Source organism: Schistocerca americana, chromosome 2, assembly GCF_021461395.2.
Source record: "Schistocerca americana isolate TAMUIC-IGC-003095 chromosome 2, iqSchAmer2.1, whole genome shotgun sequence".
Taxonomy (NCBI): Eukaryota; Metazoa; Arthropoda; class Insecta; order Orthoptera; family Acrididae; genus Schistocerca; species Schistocerca americana.
The window spans coordinates 97,326,217-97,344,928 of NC_060120.1; the positions used below are offsets into that span (position 1 = coordinate 97,326,217).

Here is an 18,712-nt window from a genome sequence, read left to right on the forward strand (position 1 = left end):
GGGATGGTACTCAAACCTGGGACCTTTGCCTTTTGTGGACAAATACTCTACCAACTGAGCAATTCAAGTACGATCCACAATCTGCCCTCACAGCTTTATTTCCGCCAGTATGTTATCTCCTACCTTCCAAACTTCACAAAGGTTCTCCAGCACAGCTTGCGGGACCTTCACTCCAGGAAGAAGGGACACTGAGGAGACATGGCTTAGCCACAACATGGTGGAATGTTTCTAGAATGAATCTTAAATCAGCTTGGCAAAATAAGGATGCGCAACAAGTTTTTTTCCATTTAGATGAAAGACCCTCGATAAAGCCAGCAACATTTATGAAACATCCTCAATAAAGTCAACAACATTTACAGCACATGGGATCATCTGTTCAGTCAGCTGAAATCTACTGATGAAAATCATTCACCTTCACTGCAGTTTTCAAAATTTTCTTCCGGGAAACATAACAGTGATTCTTAATAAGAGTATTCATTGCAATGCCATGACATGCATGCAGATGGCAGGTTTTCACATACTAGCATTTTTACAAAATATTTGTAATTTTCTTCAAATGATGCTAAGTTCATTAGTAAAATTATGTGCTGATGAATGATGAACACGTCTGAGTGGGTACCATAATCACCTGCTAAAACACATCATTTCATGTAAAATGAGCAAATTTTAAAAACCTATTTTGGTTCCTGGATATTCGTTGTTAAAATTTGAATAAATTTTGCATACATGGACTAAAATCAATAAATTTCTGACAACTGTTTTTTCCTTGTGCTTACCACATTTTTCATGTATGTCCATCATTTTAGTAAAAATTTATTACTGAGTCAATTATGTTACATTTCAGTTTTTTCTCTCTTCTGTGGTTTGGTTCTGAAAGCAGATCATGACATGGGGGATAGCTAGCAACTGAATTTGTTTGATGTGTGTAGCTTGATGTTAACAATTCTATATGTTATCAACAACAAAGCCCATATCAGCAGCTTTTCATCTACCATCTTTTCCAACGTAGTTTCTTTTCTGAAACTTCAATGTCTAAAACAATTTTCCATTTTCTTTTTTACACTTTTCTCAATTTTTGAAGTTTTAACTTTTGCATACCCAGGCATTATATATACGTCATTTCACAGGTAAGCACTCTATGTCTGCGAAAGTAACATTTGAAGTCTTTAATACTACTTCTTTTCGTAATTCTGTCATGTCTGCTTTGTCAGTTTGCTCAACGTATTTATCAGTATCACTAACATCATTGCTATCATACAATGTTTTATGACAAGATACATCTAACATTTCTGCTGGTTTTAGATTTACGACTTGGCTTTTACGTACAGTGACTACACTTATGTTTTTGTACAGATTACAACATTTTTTTGGTAGGGATTACAACTTTTTGTAGAAATTCCTATTTATTAATAAACTTTTAAGATGAAGACAAATTATCCCAACATCACCACCCTCTTTTCCTGTTTGTAATTCCAACTGATTCCTTCTTCATATAAATTACTTAAATTTTATGTAGTTCTCTTTTGAATACAGCTTGTTAGGCGAGATGCAGTCTGTGTACTTATCACTGGACTTCTCTCTCATTATGGAAAATTCTAATATATCTTCTTACAAACTCTAACAAGGGAATGGTTCTATAAGACATGTGAAAACCTAACCCCCCCCCTTTTTTTTCCACACAGGAAGAACACAATGAAAGAAATTCACTGTCAAAGTTTTAGCTGCAAAGAGACACTGCAAGAATTAAAGAGAGAGAGAGAGAGAGAGAGAGAGAGAGAGAGAGAAGAAGAAGAAGAAGAAGGCTGAAAATTGTCAAATTTGTAGCGTGCCAGGCAACAGTAGAAATGTATATCCCCTACTGGCACTTTGACAACTGCGCAGGCGCAACTAGATACAAACACAGCTGAGGTCGGCAGTACAGGGCCCTCCAAATTGCATCTCACATGAACATTGCTAATTTCCAGGCTTTGTTGACCTGCTACGCAGGTTCCAGAAATCGTAAAGAATACGAAGTCACAAAATTACTAAGTTTATGTCACGTAAATGTGTAGAGCAGCTGCCAGTGACAGACAATGCCATAGAGAAATTCATAGCTGATGTAAAGACGAAACTTGCTGTTATCCCTGCAACTGCTGCTTACAACACTGATCAGTCAGGCTTTGTGAAAGAACTGTGTGCACACCACACTTTATTATGCCAGTGATAAGTATGAGTGGTTTACTGTTTCTGCAGATGTATATCTGTCTTCAAGAGCCACAAGGCAAATTAGAACCAAAAATAAAAATGTACTATTTAGTTGCAAAAATCTTTTAATCGACATATCAAAATCTGGAAAAATGGAAAAGAATAAGTTTCAACATTTTGTTTGAAACGTATTCCTACCAGCTGCAGAAACTAATTCATTGCTTTTGTTCCACTCATGGTCTGGACTCAAAAAACGCCTCTGTTTTTGCAGCAGATGACGAAAAATTTGTAGATGTAATTTGGATTTTGCCTGCAACTACTAGTGCGATTCAACCTCTCGATAAAGGATTTTTTCGAAAGTGGAAAGCATTTTTCAGGAAATTGTCAGACAACAGCGAAACAGTATTCTTAAGCTCCAGTCATTTTCTTTGCCACACTTTACGAATTTGATCAAGTATGCATGGCATGCAGCACAATATGCAGAACAACAGCTGGAACCATTTCTGAATCCATCCCAGCTCTGTCTAAATAAAATTAGTGGTTACTGCGAAGTGCCTGACTGCATCAATTTTTCTTTTGGCAGGTGTGCCTGGTACAAGAAAAATGTTTGTTTTTGTTGTTCAGTAGACACTTCGCATTTTTGTGACAACTACAGGAAATAGACAAAGAATTGTTTCTCTGATAGTCAAATGTACAACATTCATACATACAGCCAACTTACAAGAAAAGGAGAGATGCAGATGCAATTCCATGTAAAGTGCACGATCTCCACGCATGTCACACTTCCATACAAAATGAGAGCCTTAAAATTCTCCCTTCCCTGTGCCATTTTGCATACTCCGTCAAGAACAGTGCGTTCGCCATGCAAAATAATACTCACTGAATAGCAAAGTTTCACATTGTGGCTCTAACAAGATAGAGTTTAAAAACTAATAACACAGTGTTCATAGGCAGTATTTGCTACCTCGTGTTCTCTTCCGTTCCCTCTAGTATAAACGATTCTATCCATTTACAAGCAAATGGTAGTGAATTTTCTGCAAATGCTCATTCGCAGGTGTCCGTTTCCATTTGTTCCATTGTAAACCAGGCTTTATATATGTTTAAAATTGGTGTCTGTGAACTCAGGATAATTCCACTATGCAGCACTGTGTGAGTGATTCACTTAGCTGAGCACTAGGTGGGCAGTGCTGTTCAAACAGCTTTTATAAGCAGTTCTTTGTGCAGCAAAAATGTGTAACTTCAACATTTTTTACAAAATACTTGCAGTGCCTCTTAGCAGCTAAACCTTTGTCAGTGCATTTCTTTAACTGTCTTCTTCGTGTGCAAAAAATTTCAGGGTAGGTTTTGACACGTGTTACTGGACCATTCCATTGTAAGTTCAAACAATCTTCCCACATAAATAATTTCATCTCTGCTGTGTACAGATCTAAAAAGACATTTGTTTTTCATCAGTATTCTGGTTTAAATATAAATAATTTTTTCATCAGTATACTTTTTAGATATATTAACATAAAACTTCTATAATACTTAGAATTTCACATCAGACAATTGTGAAATAAATGACACTGTAGATATACAGACACATTCAAAAGTAAACTCTGTAAATATAACACATAATTCATTATTCAATCCAAAAAACTATCGTTAAAAAAAAAAAAAAAAAAAAAAAGCACAGTTAAGTGTTGCTGTACAGGTAGCTCTGCATCCTGGATTCTCCATTGATTGATTCTGCAGAAGTTAGTTAATTCTTGTGTCATGTCAGTCAAAACAGGCCACTTCCTCAGATGTGAATGATGCCTGTACCCAATTCTTATGTTTCACAAATAAAATATTATTTAACAAAAATAATAATGACACTGAAAACAACAAAAAAATGACAAAAAATATTTTCAAAAACATCTAAACAATAATATTTTTATGTAACTGTATAAAAAAAGATTTAACATTTCCAATATAGCAGGGAAAATACAATAAGGAGAAAAAATTCCATTAATTTTGTGATTCTTGAGTTTCTCCCAGCGTATTTGATAGTCAAAATATTCACAGGTGTGCTGCCGGTCTATAGTGTCCAACGGGCACAATATTTTGGCGATCATACATGTCGCCATCATCAGGTGAACTGACGGACTGAGCTCCTGTGAACATGCTGGCATGGAGATCCGTACGCTATGGCTGCTCAGAGGGAACTGGGTTCGGTCGCGGCGGCGGCCGATTTAAATACCCTCCGCCCGCGGCGCGCTCCCTCCGCCGTCCGCGCCCCGCGCCACGGCCGCGTGGTGGAACAGATTGCAACGGCGTCTGAGATGACGTCGGTGTGATGGCTCTGTCCGTCGTGGTCGTCACAACTATACGTTTGCTCGAGCAGCCATAGCGTACGGATCTCCACGCCGGCACGTTCACAGGAGCTCAGTCCGTCAGTTCACCTGATGATGGCGATATGTATGATCGCCAAAATATTGTGCCCGTTGGACACTATAGACCGGCAGCACACCCGTGGATATTTTGATCCCTTAATTTTATTTTCGTAAGTAACAGTCCTGTAATGAGAATTATTTTGGAAAAAATTAGGAATTATCTCTTTAACTTCTTGTAATACTGTCTGTGATGGCGAACCATGTTTTTCACAAAATGAAATACAAAATTATAAGCATACTCTTTTTATCTGGTACAGGATATATAACGAACAATTTTCTCAGAGTTTGGATGATAAATTTTAGAAAAATGTAACTCTAGCTTCAAGATGTTACCAAATATCAATTTGTGTCATCACAATTTAAAAACAAAACTTCAAAACTTTTAATTGCCATAAAACAGAAATGGAGACAGATAAAATTCTAAAATTTGTTATGGTTATTTTTCTTAGGGAGAAGAAATAACACAGCTTTCAACCAAAACGTGAGATGGTGGATGAGATGACCTCGGCACAGAATGACCACGAAGGTGTAACATTAACTGAAGACTATTATGCACCAGTATCTCTCTCTAGATTATTCAGAAGAATTTACGAGAAGAAGCCAATAGTAGATGTGCTTGTGGCCTTGTTCCACTTCTAACGTACATGTTAACAGAGCATTCCAAGTAATTTATCTCTCTTCTTTAAAACTGTGCATTATGCAAACACATTACATAAGGCTCTGTCTCTCAGTGACAAATCATCTCAATGAGACACATTATGAAGCCTTCATATTGTGGTCTGAGGACACAACAATGAATACAACTTAAAGTGTGATGAAAAGGTTTTGTAAAACTAAATGAATTACCACTGAATATAAGTGTAGATTATTCCAGGTCATTTGTAGAGGAAAGCGGTGGCACAAAATGACTATTCCGAATGCTCTGATTCAAAGTACATTCTATCAAACTAATGCTTTACTGTCATTCAAGCAATGGGTTCTCGAAACATGCATGTTTCTTAGTCAATAACAAAGATTCAATACAAAATCCAGGATGGAATGTAACAATATTATGAAAAGCAAAGTTGCCACTCACCTTACAGCGGAGATGCTGAGCCGCAGAAAGGTACAACAAAAACATTCTCTCAAAGCTTTTGGCCATACGGCCTTCGTCAACAATAGACGACACACACACACACACACACACACACACACAAACTGCAGTCTCAGGCAACTGAAACCACACTGTGAGCAAAAGCACCAGTGCATGACGGGAGTGGCGACTGGGTGGGGGTAGGAGGAGGCTGGGGCACGGAGGGCGAGGGATAGTATGTTGGGGATGGCAGACAATTAAGTGCCCACCACCCAGTCACCACTCCAATCATGCACTGGTGCTGCTGCTCACAGTGTGGTTTCAGTTACCTGAGACCACAGTCGAGTGTGTGTGTGTGTGTGTGTGTGTGTGTGTGTGTGTGTGTGTGTGTGTGTGTTTTGTCTATTGTTGACAAAGATCCCATGGCCAAAAGCTTTAATTGTGGGAGTCTTTCTGTTGTGCCCATCTGCGTCTCAGGATCTCTGCTACATGGTGAGTGGCAACTTTCCTTTTCTTAATAAAGATTCATTTCATGGACACTGGTGCACTGTGAGAAGATTTATATAGGGTTTATGTTGTACTGCAGACACTAAGGTCTCTCGAGTCTAGCTCAGCAACTGGATACTGAACTTCCCCGAGGTAGACTATTCAACTGTGTCCAGACGGCGGTAGTAATGTCTATGTAGAATGCTGAATAGTAAGGAAATGTCAGCTGGTAAATAAAATAAGTATCTTGCATGTGGTTCTGCTTGTAATATCATTCCTTTTTCCAGTGGTGGAGCTGAAGCAGACAATCATAGGTAGATACACGCAGCAGACTTTGCAGGTGTATCGGATGCAAAGGTAGGAATCTAAAGTTAGGTATGGTTAACAAGAAACGTCATAGCATTAGAAGTTTAATGATGTAGGTGAAAAAGGATGGAGGTATTTTGTCTTGAAGGGCACTCATTTAATACAGATGCCTTGAGTAAAAAGAAGGGAGGAGGTCACAGCTGTTGAAGTGGAGATGATATTGATTGTTGTTTGATTTGTTTTTATGGCCAGAGGTTGGTACACAAGCCTCAACGAAGGTGTAGATTGTGAACTTTACGATTTTCCTAGCATAGAAGGCAGAAAAGTTTTAACAGGAATGTAACCAGATAATACTACTGAAAATAGCTAATATTTCCATCATTTTCAAGAAGTTTGGTGCCCGAGAAGAGTGATCACAAGAACTATGACCAACTAAATACGTACAACAAGATTATGAGTGCCTCAACTCTTTCTTAAAATTAAACAAGTCATAATGAGAAAGTAAGTTAACTTGAAACAATCTTCACTATTCAGCACAATACATTTATTGTCCATTTACCTAAAATGGACTGCTATCTATTTGCCTAATACCTTAATACTTTCGCTCATCAAACAGCACCATGGACACTATTCAGTATGACAACAGCAGACCAAGACATGTAACTGACCTCTCCATTCTATTTAATGGCAACTTATTCCCCGCAAGTAATATTTAAAAGTAGCTTAAAAGTATCATTCTACTGCTGCATACAAATTATGTTAGAATTGATAATATACTAACTTCCATTTTCAAATCCATTTCACTTTCATTATTGCTTGTGGCATCTACCATCCAGCTCCACATGAGCCGAAGACCATGGTAATCAAGGAATAGTCTTCGACACGCTGGTTCTCCTTCTTGTATAAGCTTTAACAACTGAATACGTGAGTCGCAGTCTTCAGCGCGCACCATCAGGCGACACATTGTTAAGGTGTGAGCTCTGTTCTTTAGACCGGAAACACTCAGTTTTTCTATCTCTTCTTCCAGCTGTAAAATCATATAATTCACATTATTACAAGCATTTTTAACAAACAACATATCAAAAAATATTCGTGGTTTGGTCATGGTATTTTAAATCATAGGCCTTGATATACACTAAAATTACAGTTGTTTTAAAAGTAAGTTGTTGTCTTGTTCCACAGTTACCATCAACATGAAACTCTGATGATCATTCACAATTTGTAGGTTCCAAGGTGTCCCGCATGCATTTACATAAAGAATAATATTTTTCAGCTAAAAAGCTGTACAATTTTCACAGTCTATTGTAACTCAAAATACAAAAGAATACTTCAATTTTTCCATTTACACAAACAAAATAAGTAAAAGAGGAAAAAATGTTCTGAAAATGTTACATTTCATTACATTGTATCATACTTTACGGGCAGAAAAATTACACAACAAAAATTACAAAGTTTGAATGATCTGAAGGAAAACTGGTTGTGGAACAAATTCTTGCACTTTTACATAATTACACTTTAGGCTACATAAACACAGTAAGTAGCTTAGTATGCTCTGGGAAAGTTGAAGACAATTCTATTAAAAACAAATAGAATAGTCTTCATATTAGCCTCCATGATGCAGTAGAAGTATTTTTTCCCATTCTAAGTTAGGTAAAAATCAGTTCAATATGCAAGTAATGTCTTTCAAACCTTGTGTTTCTTTCATTAGAGAGATTTTTGAAAGATATGCTTCAATTGTCAACTTAATATCCACCATCACTCTGTACTATAATAGTAATACACAATGCTGTTTACTAGAATTTGTAAGTCAGTTTTGTCCAGTTTATAACATATACATTGTATTGACTTTTATTGAAGAGCTTAATATCTTCTGTTCACACAGAGCTGTGTTTGTAACCAAATGGGTCTCAATTGCAAAGTTTTGCAGATAAACCATTCTCAGGATTCTAACAGCATGTCCTATAACCACAAACTTTTGAAAAAATACTCCTCCATCATTACAAATGTGTTAAAACTTTTAGCCCATACTAAAAGCTCAATTTTTGCAATGGTAACAACGGTAACACAAGACTAAATTCATCCACTCTGTATCCAGCACATCCACTTTAAAATCAAGAAAGCCACGATCCATGCATACTATCATTCTCACTGATAAAGTTAACTGCCACACTCATTGTAATGACTCCTTTGATGATGCTAATCCCAAAGGCAGTCTTGAATGAGTGGTAACGTGAGTGTTATTTTACAATTTACTTATAGTATTGTAAGGCTTGTTCTACAACTGTTGATTTTTAAAACCAATGTTTCTCTGGGTGTATACGCAGACAAGAAGGAAAAACTTCTGAATATTTCCTAGAGTTTCTGGTTAAAAATACACTATACCCCCCCCCCCCCCCCCCCCAGTGAAAGTACTTTTTTTTCATGTTAAGTGACATTATTTCCCTCAGAGCTGTAAAACTTATGAAACATTTGAATGGTGAAGGTTTTATACAAAAGCATAGAACTTCCTGGCACTTTAGGAAAAGAAAGCCAGCAAAAAACAGTGTGTTTTGGAAAGGGCTTTGATGCACAGCAACATTTACACTGCATATTTTCATATTACAAAAGTATAAACATGAATTCAACCAAATAGAGCATGGCAGCTTCCAAAGCACTGAAATTGAGATTGCTTTTGTTTGACAATTACAGCTCGACACATGATCTCGCAAGCCAATGACAGCAGATATTCAGAGCATAGACATAAGATCTAGTCAGCCAATAACATCATTCTTAAGCACCTAAAACACACAAATAGGAAACATTAACAGTGTTAATTAATAAACATACATACAGTAAATAAAATGTCGTGTGACTAGGACCTCCCGTCTGGTAGACCGTTCGCCGGGTGCAAGTCTTTCGATTTGATGCCACTTCGACTAAGCTTTCACATATAACATCGGTTGCTAAAAAGTTTTTGCTTAAGTTGCAGCAGCAGATAGCATGGGTTGTGAAGTTGCTTTTGAAATCAAGCTGCTTGTGCTCAACAGTGTGTTCTGGCATGGTTGGTCAACTCTGTTCATGGCCACAGTTTGGTGGGAATCAATCGCTCAGGTGGACAGTTGCTTGTGTAGTTATACGTGTTTGTGTGTGTGTGTGTGTGTGTGTGTGTGTGTGTGTGTGTGTGTGTAATCTAAATCAAAAAAGAATTCGTTCAAAAGCTAGGAATGCTTTCAGTCTTTTTTATGCACCTGTTGACAAACCAATGCCTCTACTGCTCAGTGATTTTGTAATTTAATTTCTTAGTATTTTACAATTCTCTTGTTTACTTTTATTTTCTTTCAACAGATCATTTTATCATGACTTTGCAAGAAGCTGAAAGCAGTTATAATACCGTTCATGAGAGGCTGGAAATATATAATAAAAGAATTTTGTTTACAGGGTGATGACTGTTGCCCTTAGGAACTGTGCCCAGGCAATGTAAACACTTTCAGATCTACACTGCACTCATTTACCCTTTCCACTCCAATGGCGAGTGGCACTTGAAATTGTGAATTTTGTTTTCCTCTCCCATGTCCAGCCTCATACAACACGATTTTTCATAGCTCTCACAGGCTTCAGCCTCAAATCTGACTCTACTAGTACTGCCATCTAGGGGAGCCTGTATTAACTCAACTCCGAGCTGTAGCAGTTGTGCTGAGAGAAAGGTTGTATTCATTAAACAAGTGAGTAGACACAACATGGCTAGTTCTTCAGGTACAGATATTTCTAAGGAAGAGGTTGTAGAGCTTTTAGAGGAAATAAGTGATATCCAGAGTGACAACGATTTTGATGACAATGTTTTAAATAATAACAGCAATTCATTTGTCAGCAATTTAAGTGAAATGATGATGGAAACAGTCTACGCTGAAAAGTTTCAAAAAATATCACGCAGTGAAAAGTTTTCTATTGTGATGCTTATGGTATGTAAATATAGTTAAATAAAAGTGTACTTTCTGTTTTAATGTGTATCCTAATTGTTGGTCAGTAGCCTCATTGTTACCTCAAAGAGACTCAGGTAATTCTCTGTGGCATGCTCGCCACCCAAGTGGTAGCGATTTAAGTAAGAGTGCACGGAGACGCCATATGTCTACATTACAGAGTGCAATGGGCTAGTGCTAAAATGATTGTTGCTTCTTATGTAGACTACATGTCTTCTTTTGATAATAACCTCTTCAATGATACATGATAGTTGTACCTTCAGGTTGGGAGTACTCAAGAGATGCGATGCATAAGAAAACATTAAATTTCTCTGGAAGCCTCTGTAAGGGAAATCATTCCTCACGGATCCTGAGCAATGCTCTTACACTGCCATCAGCCGAGGAGTACCGTACACGACATTATTTATTTTTGATGAATCGTATCACTGTTACGAAGAAATTACACTATCCTTATCGGCTGATCGCACTGAGTTCCCAGTCTACTATCTGGGTCATTTTCATCCAAGTTGGTGCAATAGTAAGGTTAAACTGCCCATGTTGATGACACTCCTTGGGCTAGTACTAGACATACATTTCTTCACAAGATCTACTTTTAATGCATATCAATGCCCTGATGCTGATTTCCACAGGCATTTTACTGTCAAATAAAAGGGTTTTGGGCCAAACGTTTATAATGTCTTTTCTTCTCGTCTTGGCTTCCAGAACACCTCATCGCACGTTATTTTTTTTTTTTTGAGATGTTGTATAAAAGAGATTTATTCAATGATGTCTGGCAAAATCCTCGTAGCAATCATATCACGTCATCCTGGTAATAATTACTAAACTTTCAAAAGCTGTCACTAGAAAGATTCGTGTTCAGGATTTAAAACTACTCAGGCAGAGAATTTTACTTTCTAGAATGGGACTATTTGTGCAGCTAAAAATCTTGATTAAATAACTTCTGAATATTTATTCTTATTTTAATTACAGAATGTACATATGGCCACCTTGGCTGCATGAAATTATTGTCAAATTGACCATGGTTTCAACAGCTCTAAGACGGTCTTCATCAGAATAAAAATTACTTAGGATTACCTAGAAAATATAATGACATGGCTCAAAAATAAAATAAAATTAATGGGATTACTTCCATATACTGTACAAACAGTGTACTTACATGTAATCACACCATAGGTGAAAAAAATCAGAGCAAAAATGCTCTTGTCAAAATGAAATAATCACAAGAATAAAAATTAAACTGTATGAATATAACATGATTGTCAATTGGAATAAAATAGTCTATCAAAATACAATGGCAGTCACAAGGTCGCTTAGAGCCAAACAACTGGATCAAACAGCCGCTACCGTCAGACTAGACGACTAACAGGCCAAGGCAGACTGAGTTGGACATGAAAACAGATTTGTGCCATCTAGCAAGAAGTGATCAAATTACAGACAAGAGCAAATGAGGCATTGTATAGACAATTTAACATTACATGCAACAACAGGAATCAGTGCATGAAAATTACAACATACCGTAACGGTCTTATTTTATAGATGAAATGTAGTTCAAATATACATAAAAATGTAAAACTGGAGAGGAAAACGATGTTGAGTCTACATTGAGGAGAGTACCGCCATTCAAACCATTTTTAATTAGTGGCTCTATACCTCGAAAAAAGGTTTTATTGCGTAAATGCAACTGTTCGTTCAGAAAGAGACTGTCCTTCAGAGATAGGTGTTTAAAAATCTCTAGCTCTTCTAAGAAGTTAAGCCTAAAGGCTTTTTCCTCTGACTGCAAGATCTGTACATCTTTTACATCTTTAGGATTATGCCCTGTGATTAACAAACGATCAGCAAAAGTTGAATTGTGAACATCAGTCCTTTTTTGCTGAGAAGGTATTGCTAAAATCTTGTCGAAATAGCTCAGCCTAAGTGGCCTATGTAATAGGAAGGACAATTGCTGCGAATAATTTTATAGACACCAGAATTACGCAGAGGGGAAATTGTTTCAAGTTATGTATGATATTACCTTCTAAAGAATTATTAGTGGTGAAGCCTACTCTGTAGTTATATTTATTTTGAAGTAAACGCTGTATTCTGTAAGAAATTTGACCCAGAAATGGTATAGAGAAAATTTTTTTTCTTTTTATTAGGTTCGTTATTAGAAAGGCCTAGGGTAGTGACTCTCTTATTGGTTTTCCTACTAAAAATACTATCTACTATAGAAGGATCATAACCATTATTGACAGCCACAGTTTTAATCAAACTGATTTCAGAATTGAGATTTTCAGAAGAAAGGGATGTGGAGGTGGCTCTATGAATAGTTGAATGAAAAAAGGCCATCTTATGAAAATGCAGCTGTACCAACATGAATGGAATAATTTGATTAGAACTGGTTTCTTTGCGGAAGATATTGAAGCTAACTTTGTCATCTACTATCGTACGAGTGAGATCTAGAAAATTCAATTGCCGCCAGAACTCATTTTCTAGTTCACAAGTGAAAGAAATATTTTCATGAAACTCGCTGAACATATTTAAAAGTTTATCGATACCGTCATTAGGCCCTTAGTATATGATCAAAATGTCATCAACGTATCTGGCGTATGGAAGAATGCCTACAGCTGACACTGAAAAATTACTGAAAAATTTTACTTCTAAAGAATTAATGAAAACATTTCCAAGGATTCCTGATAAGGGGTTATCCATTGCAAGGCCATCTAATTGCTGATATAGTTTTCCATTAAATTCAAAATATTGTATTTTACTTCAATACAAAGTAAATTCATGAAGTCAGTGATTTGTTCATTAGATAAATCTTTTCTGAAAGAACATAAATTATTTTCTACTATGTCTAAGGCTTCAAGTACCGGCACATTTGTGTAAAGATTTTTAATGTAAAAGGAAATTAATTTCGTATCTCTATCACAGTGAACATCTTGACTATTGGAAACAGAATAATTGCTATGGAAAACAAACGATTTTTCCAATATATCTTGCAAGAATTTGGCTAAGTCGTGGTAAGCACTGTTCATGCTATTGGAAATAGGGTGGATCAGATGGTCTTTTTATGGACTTTAAACTGAGCTCGTAACTTAGGCAGAAAGGTTTAAGAAGAGCTTTGGCATCGTTAATAGCAGTTCTGACTTCTTTCTGCAAAGTTGGCGTGGGTTCCTCATGTAGCTCGGAAATATTGTTTTCCTGAAAGAACTGTAGAGTTTTTGCAACATATTCTTGTTTGCTAGCAATGACAATGGTATTGCCCTTATCAGCCTTCATTACAAAAGTGTCTTTTTCTACAAGCTTGGTATTTATGGTTCTAATTAGTTTTTTATCTGAATTAACAATATTACAAGAATTGGTTAGGTTTTCGCTGACAATATTACAAACATCATGTGTTACTCTAGTCTGACAGGAACTGGCCATTTTTACACTGTCTAGGCCTGATTTCAAATCAATACGAAACTTTTCAATGTCATTATATTTTCTAGGTAATCCTATGTAATATATATTCTGATGAAGACTACCTTACAGCTGTCGAAACCATGGTCAATTTGACAATTTTATGCAGCCGAGGTGGCTATATGTACATTCTGTAATTAAGTTAACACACAGTTGCTGGACTTCAACCTATAATAATGTTTAAAATTTCATTTATTCTTATGTACTCTCCCCTGTCCCAACAAATCTTATTTTCTTGAGGTATGCTGTAGTACTTACATCCATATCATCCATATAGTCTTTAACATCCTTCCTTTTCTCTTCTTTTTTCTTTTTGATTTCTTTTTCCTTTTTGAGTTTCCTTTCACGTTTCTCTTTTTCTGGATCCTCCCCAATCCAGCCACGGCAATTTGCAGCATCACACAAACACTTCTGAGCTTCTTTCCTAAAAATAATGTCTCATTACATTAATCCTATCAGATACGCAACATATTTTTCTGCAGACGAACACGCAATAAAAGATTACCTACCCATATCGCTGAAACTGGTAGTCAAATGTTATTTCTTCTCCAGCAGAAATGTTTCTTTTACTGAAGAAACCAATCCTCAATTCTCCATTCACAGTCCACTGCAATAGAATCGCAGTAAAAAATAAAAGCTCCAAATGGCAACATTTTTTCTATCATAAAATTCCATGTTATTAGATTTCAAAATGCTTACTAGTACAAATACACTGAAAAGTGGAACTCAAAAAAGACAAAAGAAGGGACGGAAAGGAAACACATGAGCACAATGACAGCACAGGAACACACCATGCAGACAGAAGCTGGCCAGATGGGTACACTGTTGTGCCAAGAACTTCCTGTATGCTGTAGCACTGCTGTACATATTCAGATTGATTAACACTAAATCAAATGAGGGAACATTGCTACAAAATTTGAAATTGACAGTTAGAGGATGTTTGGGGAGGAAATCTAAGAGTATAAAGAAAGGATAGATTAAGGGGAAATGGAGGTGGTGTATTTGTGTCCATAGACAAGAAACTAAATTCCATTGAGACAGAAACTGAAGCAGCTTGTGAGGCTGTTTGGGCAAGACCCAGTATCACAAGTGGGCATAAACTTGTAACTGGATCTTTCTACTGACTCTCAGATTCATCTCCAGACATGATGGAAAATCTCAGTTTGCTAATGCAAATGTTCCCTAATCATGCTGTCATCATTGGTGGAGCCTTTAGCTATCCAACAATCAATTTTGAATATTTAAGTTTTTCAAGGTAGGCCTTACAAGACATCTTGTGAAACATTACCATGTGCTTTCTCAGAAAGCTACATGGAAATGATAGTACAGCAGCCCACTTATAATGGAAATATATTAGACCTAATGGTAGCAAACAGATCTGACTTCTTGGCAATGACAATAATGGAACTGTTATTAGTGACCATGAAGCAATTGTAGCAACAATGATCACTGAAGTACAAATGGCAGCTACAACAAGAAGAAAGATTTACACATTAAATAAGTTAGATAAAGAGGCAGCCATGACACATCTCAAAGCAGAAAAAGACGTTTGCCTCAGTGCAGAAGCATGTAAAAACTGTGGCTCAAGTTCGAAAGAATAGTTGACCACAAACAGGATAGGTATGTACTTAATAGAACAGTTAATGGTGGGAGGAACCTTTCATGGTACATAGTAATTATGAAAAAACTTCTAAGAAACAGTGACTTCTGCATAACAGCTGTAAAACAGTGTCCAAAAGCTCACTGGTGACAAACTAAATTGAGGGTACGGACACTCATGGATGACAAAGGAACTGAACTTGAGGGTAGCAAAGCAAAAGCAAAAATAGTTTACTCTGTTTTAAAATGCTCCTTTCCTAAGGAAGATACAGATGTGCTGCTCCAGACTGCTTTTTGCACCATTCAAATATGAGTGATATTAGTGTCAGTGGTGTTGAGAAACAGTTGAAATCGCTAAAATTAAACTAGGCTCCAAGGCCTAATGGGGTCCCTCTGAGACTCAATACAGAATTTGCTACTGATTTTGCTTCCATTTCAACCAGGGTGGTTGTAATTTAACCCAACAAAAGACTAATCCATTTTAAAACATGCCAAAAAACCGACTACCTTTAATTACTAAAATTAAATTAACGTACAAAGTTAGTTAGTAGTTTCATGTTCTATGGGTCATTTTGCATGATAAATCGTGATGTGGCAAAGTCCTTACAGATTCATCACATATTAATTTAATTTTGATTGATTTATTTACTAATACAGACAGAAGATATAAAGATGCAAGTTAGATGTTCCTACCCACCACACATTTTACACATTACAATAACAGAAATTCTACTACGGAATAGAAGGAGTTGTCAAGGACAAATGTTCTCAGTCTCCTCCCACCCCCCCCCCCCCTCCCCCAAATTTTACTTCACTGTCTCTCAGACGTTTTATATCACTGGGTAAGTGATAAAAAATCTTTTTTGCAGCATTGTGGACCCCTTTGTGTGCTAAAGACAATCTTAAAGTGGAGTAATGAATGTCTTTTTTTCCTTCTGTTATTGTAATTACGTATATCATTCTTCCTTTTGAACAGAAGTGGATTGTTTACAACAACCGTAACAAGGAAATAAATATACTGCAAGGAGTAGCCAGAATGCCCAGCTCCTTAAACAGATGTCCACAAGATGATCACGGATAAGCACCACAAATTATTCTTCCAGTACTTTTTGAGCAATTAAGACTTTCTTTCATACAGATGAGTTACCCCAGAACATTACTTCGTATGATAGTATTGAAAGAAAATATGCAAAATATGTCATTGTGTGGATTTCTCTCTCCCCAAGATTTGCAATGATCCCAAGTGCAAATGTGGCTGAATTAAGTTGTTATAGGAGTTCCAAAATGCCCTTTCTCCGATTTAAATTCTCATCAATAAGAACACATAAGAATTCTTAGGTTCCCACCTTGTTTATTATATCTTCACTAGGTGTTACACTTGCATTTGGTGTAGTACCCCAAATGTGCAGAACAGAATATGTTGTTTCTTTTTAAAATTGAGGATGAGACTATTTGCAGAAAATCAATCAATGATACTTTTATGAACCTTTTTACCATTTCTTGATTGGTTGGATGATTAAAGAGACCAAACCACTAGGTCATCAGTTTCTTGTTCCTTAAACAAATAGGTCTACATTACTGTACATCAGAGATGGCCTATCAAGTAAAACCCAGGGGAAGCAAACCCCAAGGTCTACCAAAGGTCAACAAACGTTGGATAAGGGACAAAAATGAAAAAAAAATGTGGGATATAGGAAGAAAGGCAAGCAGGGTGCCTCTCCAGAGAGCAGCCAGAAGCCCCGAAAGCAGAATGCAATCGGGATGGACATCCCCAACTGTTACTGCTTTCCAGAGGTAGCCCACTCAGAAATTGCCTAGGAAAGCCTGGCAACACGGGCAAGACACGAGAAGCACAGATAGACATACGACGAACAAGTCGAACAGACCATGCACGACGGTGCAGAAAAAGTAAAACAACAGGCAGGGTGAGGGCTGGGGTGAACCACTAAGCTCAAACAGCTGCCGCCCAATCTGTGCAGAGGTGGCAACAGAGCGTTCTGCCAACCCCTCAACGGACCAATAAGGTTAAGCGGTCATCCCTTAAAGAGAATGGTAAAAGCCCCCTTCCCTTTCATGAGTAAAACATGAAACTAAGTTAGCCGCTGAGGCATCATCTCCAGGGGTAGCAAGTCCACCACAGGGCAGCTAAGTTGGGACAGCCCTGCAAAAAGTGGACCACCGTCAAATGAGAATCACAATGACAGTGGGATGGGTCTTCGAGTCGGAGGAGATAACCATGAGTCAGCCAAGTATGGCCAATGAAGAGCCAGCAAAGGACAGCCAGCGAGAGGCCTGCATGGAGGATCTCCATAGATTTGTAGTCTCCTTTATCACCTGTAGTTTCGTGAACTCAGAGTGAGCCATTCCATACTCCAGATTCCTAAAACTTGGTGGCACAATACCAATCCGAGGTCTGTTTTCGGAATACCAATCTCAAGAGTCGGCTTCCTGGTAGCCAGTTTGTCTAATCTACCAGTGAGTTCATTCCCCGGGATTCCAACACGGCCTGGAGTCCAGACAAAGGTCACTGAGCATCCACAATGTTTAATGGCAGATAGAAAATCCTGGATAACCCGATCAAGGGAAGGCGAGGGTACCATTGGTCAAGATTTTGTGAACTGTTCAAAGAGTCACTGCAGATGAGAAAGGACTCACCGGTGCAGTAATGCCTAGCTCAAAAACACGAGAGATGGCTATCAACTCTGCAGTGAAAATACTACAGCCATCCAGCAAGGATCACAGTTCATTATGTCCCACATGAGTATAAGCAAAGCCTACATGATCAGCACCCATCGAGCCATCAGCACAGACTACTTCTGAACCCCAAGATGCACCAAGGATGGAGAAAAATTCGTGGCAGAGGGGCCCCGGCTGAACTGAGTCTTTTGGACCTTGTAATAGGTCAATACGAAGCTGTGGCTGAGGGATGCACCATGGAGGCGCACTTGAGTGGGCCCGGAGGAGAGGTGGTAGAGGAAACAACTGGAATTCAGGGGCTGGATATCCGATCATAATCCCTGATCTGGGCTGCTGGTGCAGGAGATGTATTTCCACATTTCGAAAGAGGAGACAGTAGTTCGGATGCTCAGGGAGCTACGAACGTAGCGTATTTGACAAGCTGTTGTTGCTGCCCGATACACAGTGGAGGGACCACAACCTCCACGAGGACACTGTTCACAGAGCTAGTTCGAAAGTCTCTTGTCTCAAATCGAAGCCTGGAATGGTGTATCAGATCCAGTGTCTGCAATGCTCAC

The 18,712-nt window shown here is 37.7% G+C and overlaps 1 protein-coding gene across 4 annotated transcripts in view; it reads right to left on the reverse strand.

The window, feature by feature from the left end:
• Positions 1 to 18,712, reverse strand: part of LOC124595805 — a 249,294-nt gene that overhangs the window by 163,864 nt on the left and 66,718 nt on the right. For all 4 annotated transcript variants that reach the window (XM_047134699.1, XM_047134700.1, XM_047134697.1 and 1 more), the window contains exons 6-8: positions 14,369 to 14,466; positions 14,118 to 14,283; positions 7,244 to 7,489 (exon numbers count right to left, since the gene is read on the reverse strand). In XM_047134699.1, coding sequence (XP_046990655.1) covers positions 7,244 to 7,489; positions 14,118 to 14,283; positions 14,369 to 14,466 — 510 coding nt within the window. The remainder of the gene's footprint in view (positions 1 to 7,243; positions 7,490 to 14,117; positions 14,284 to 14,368; positions 14,467 to 18,712) is intronic.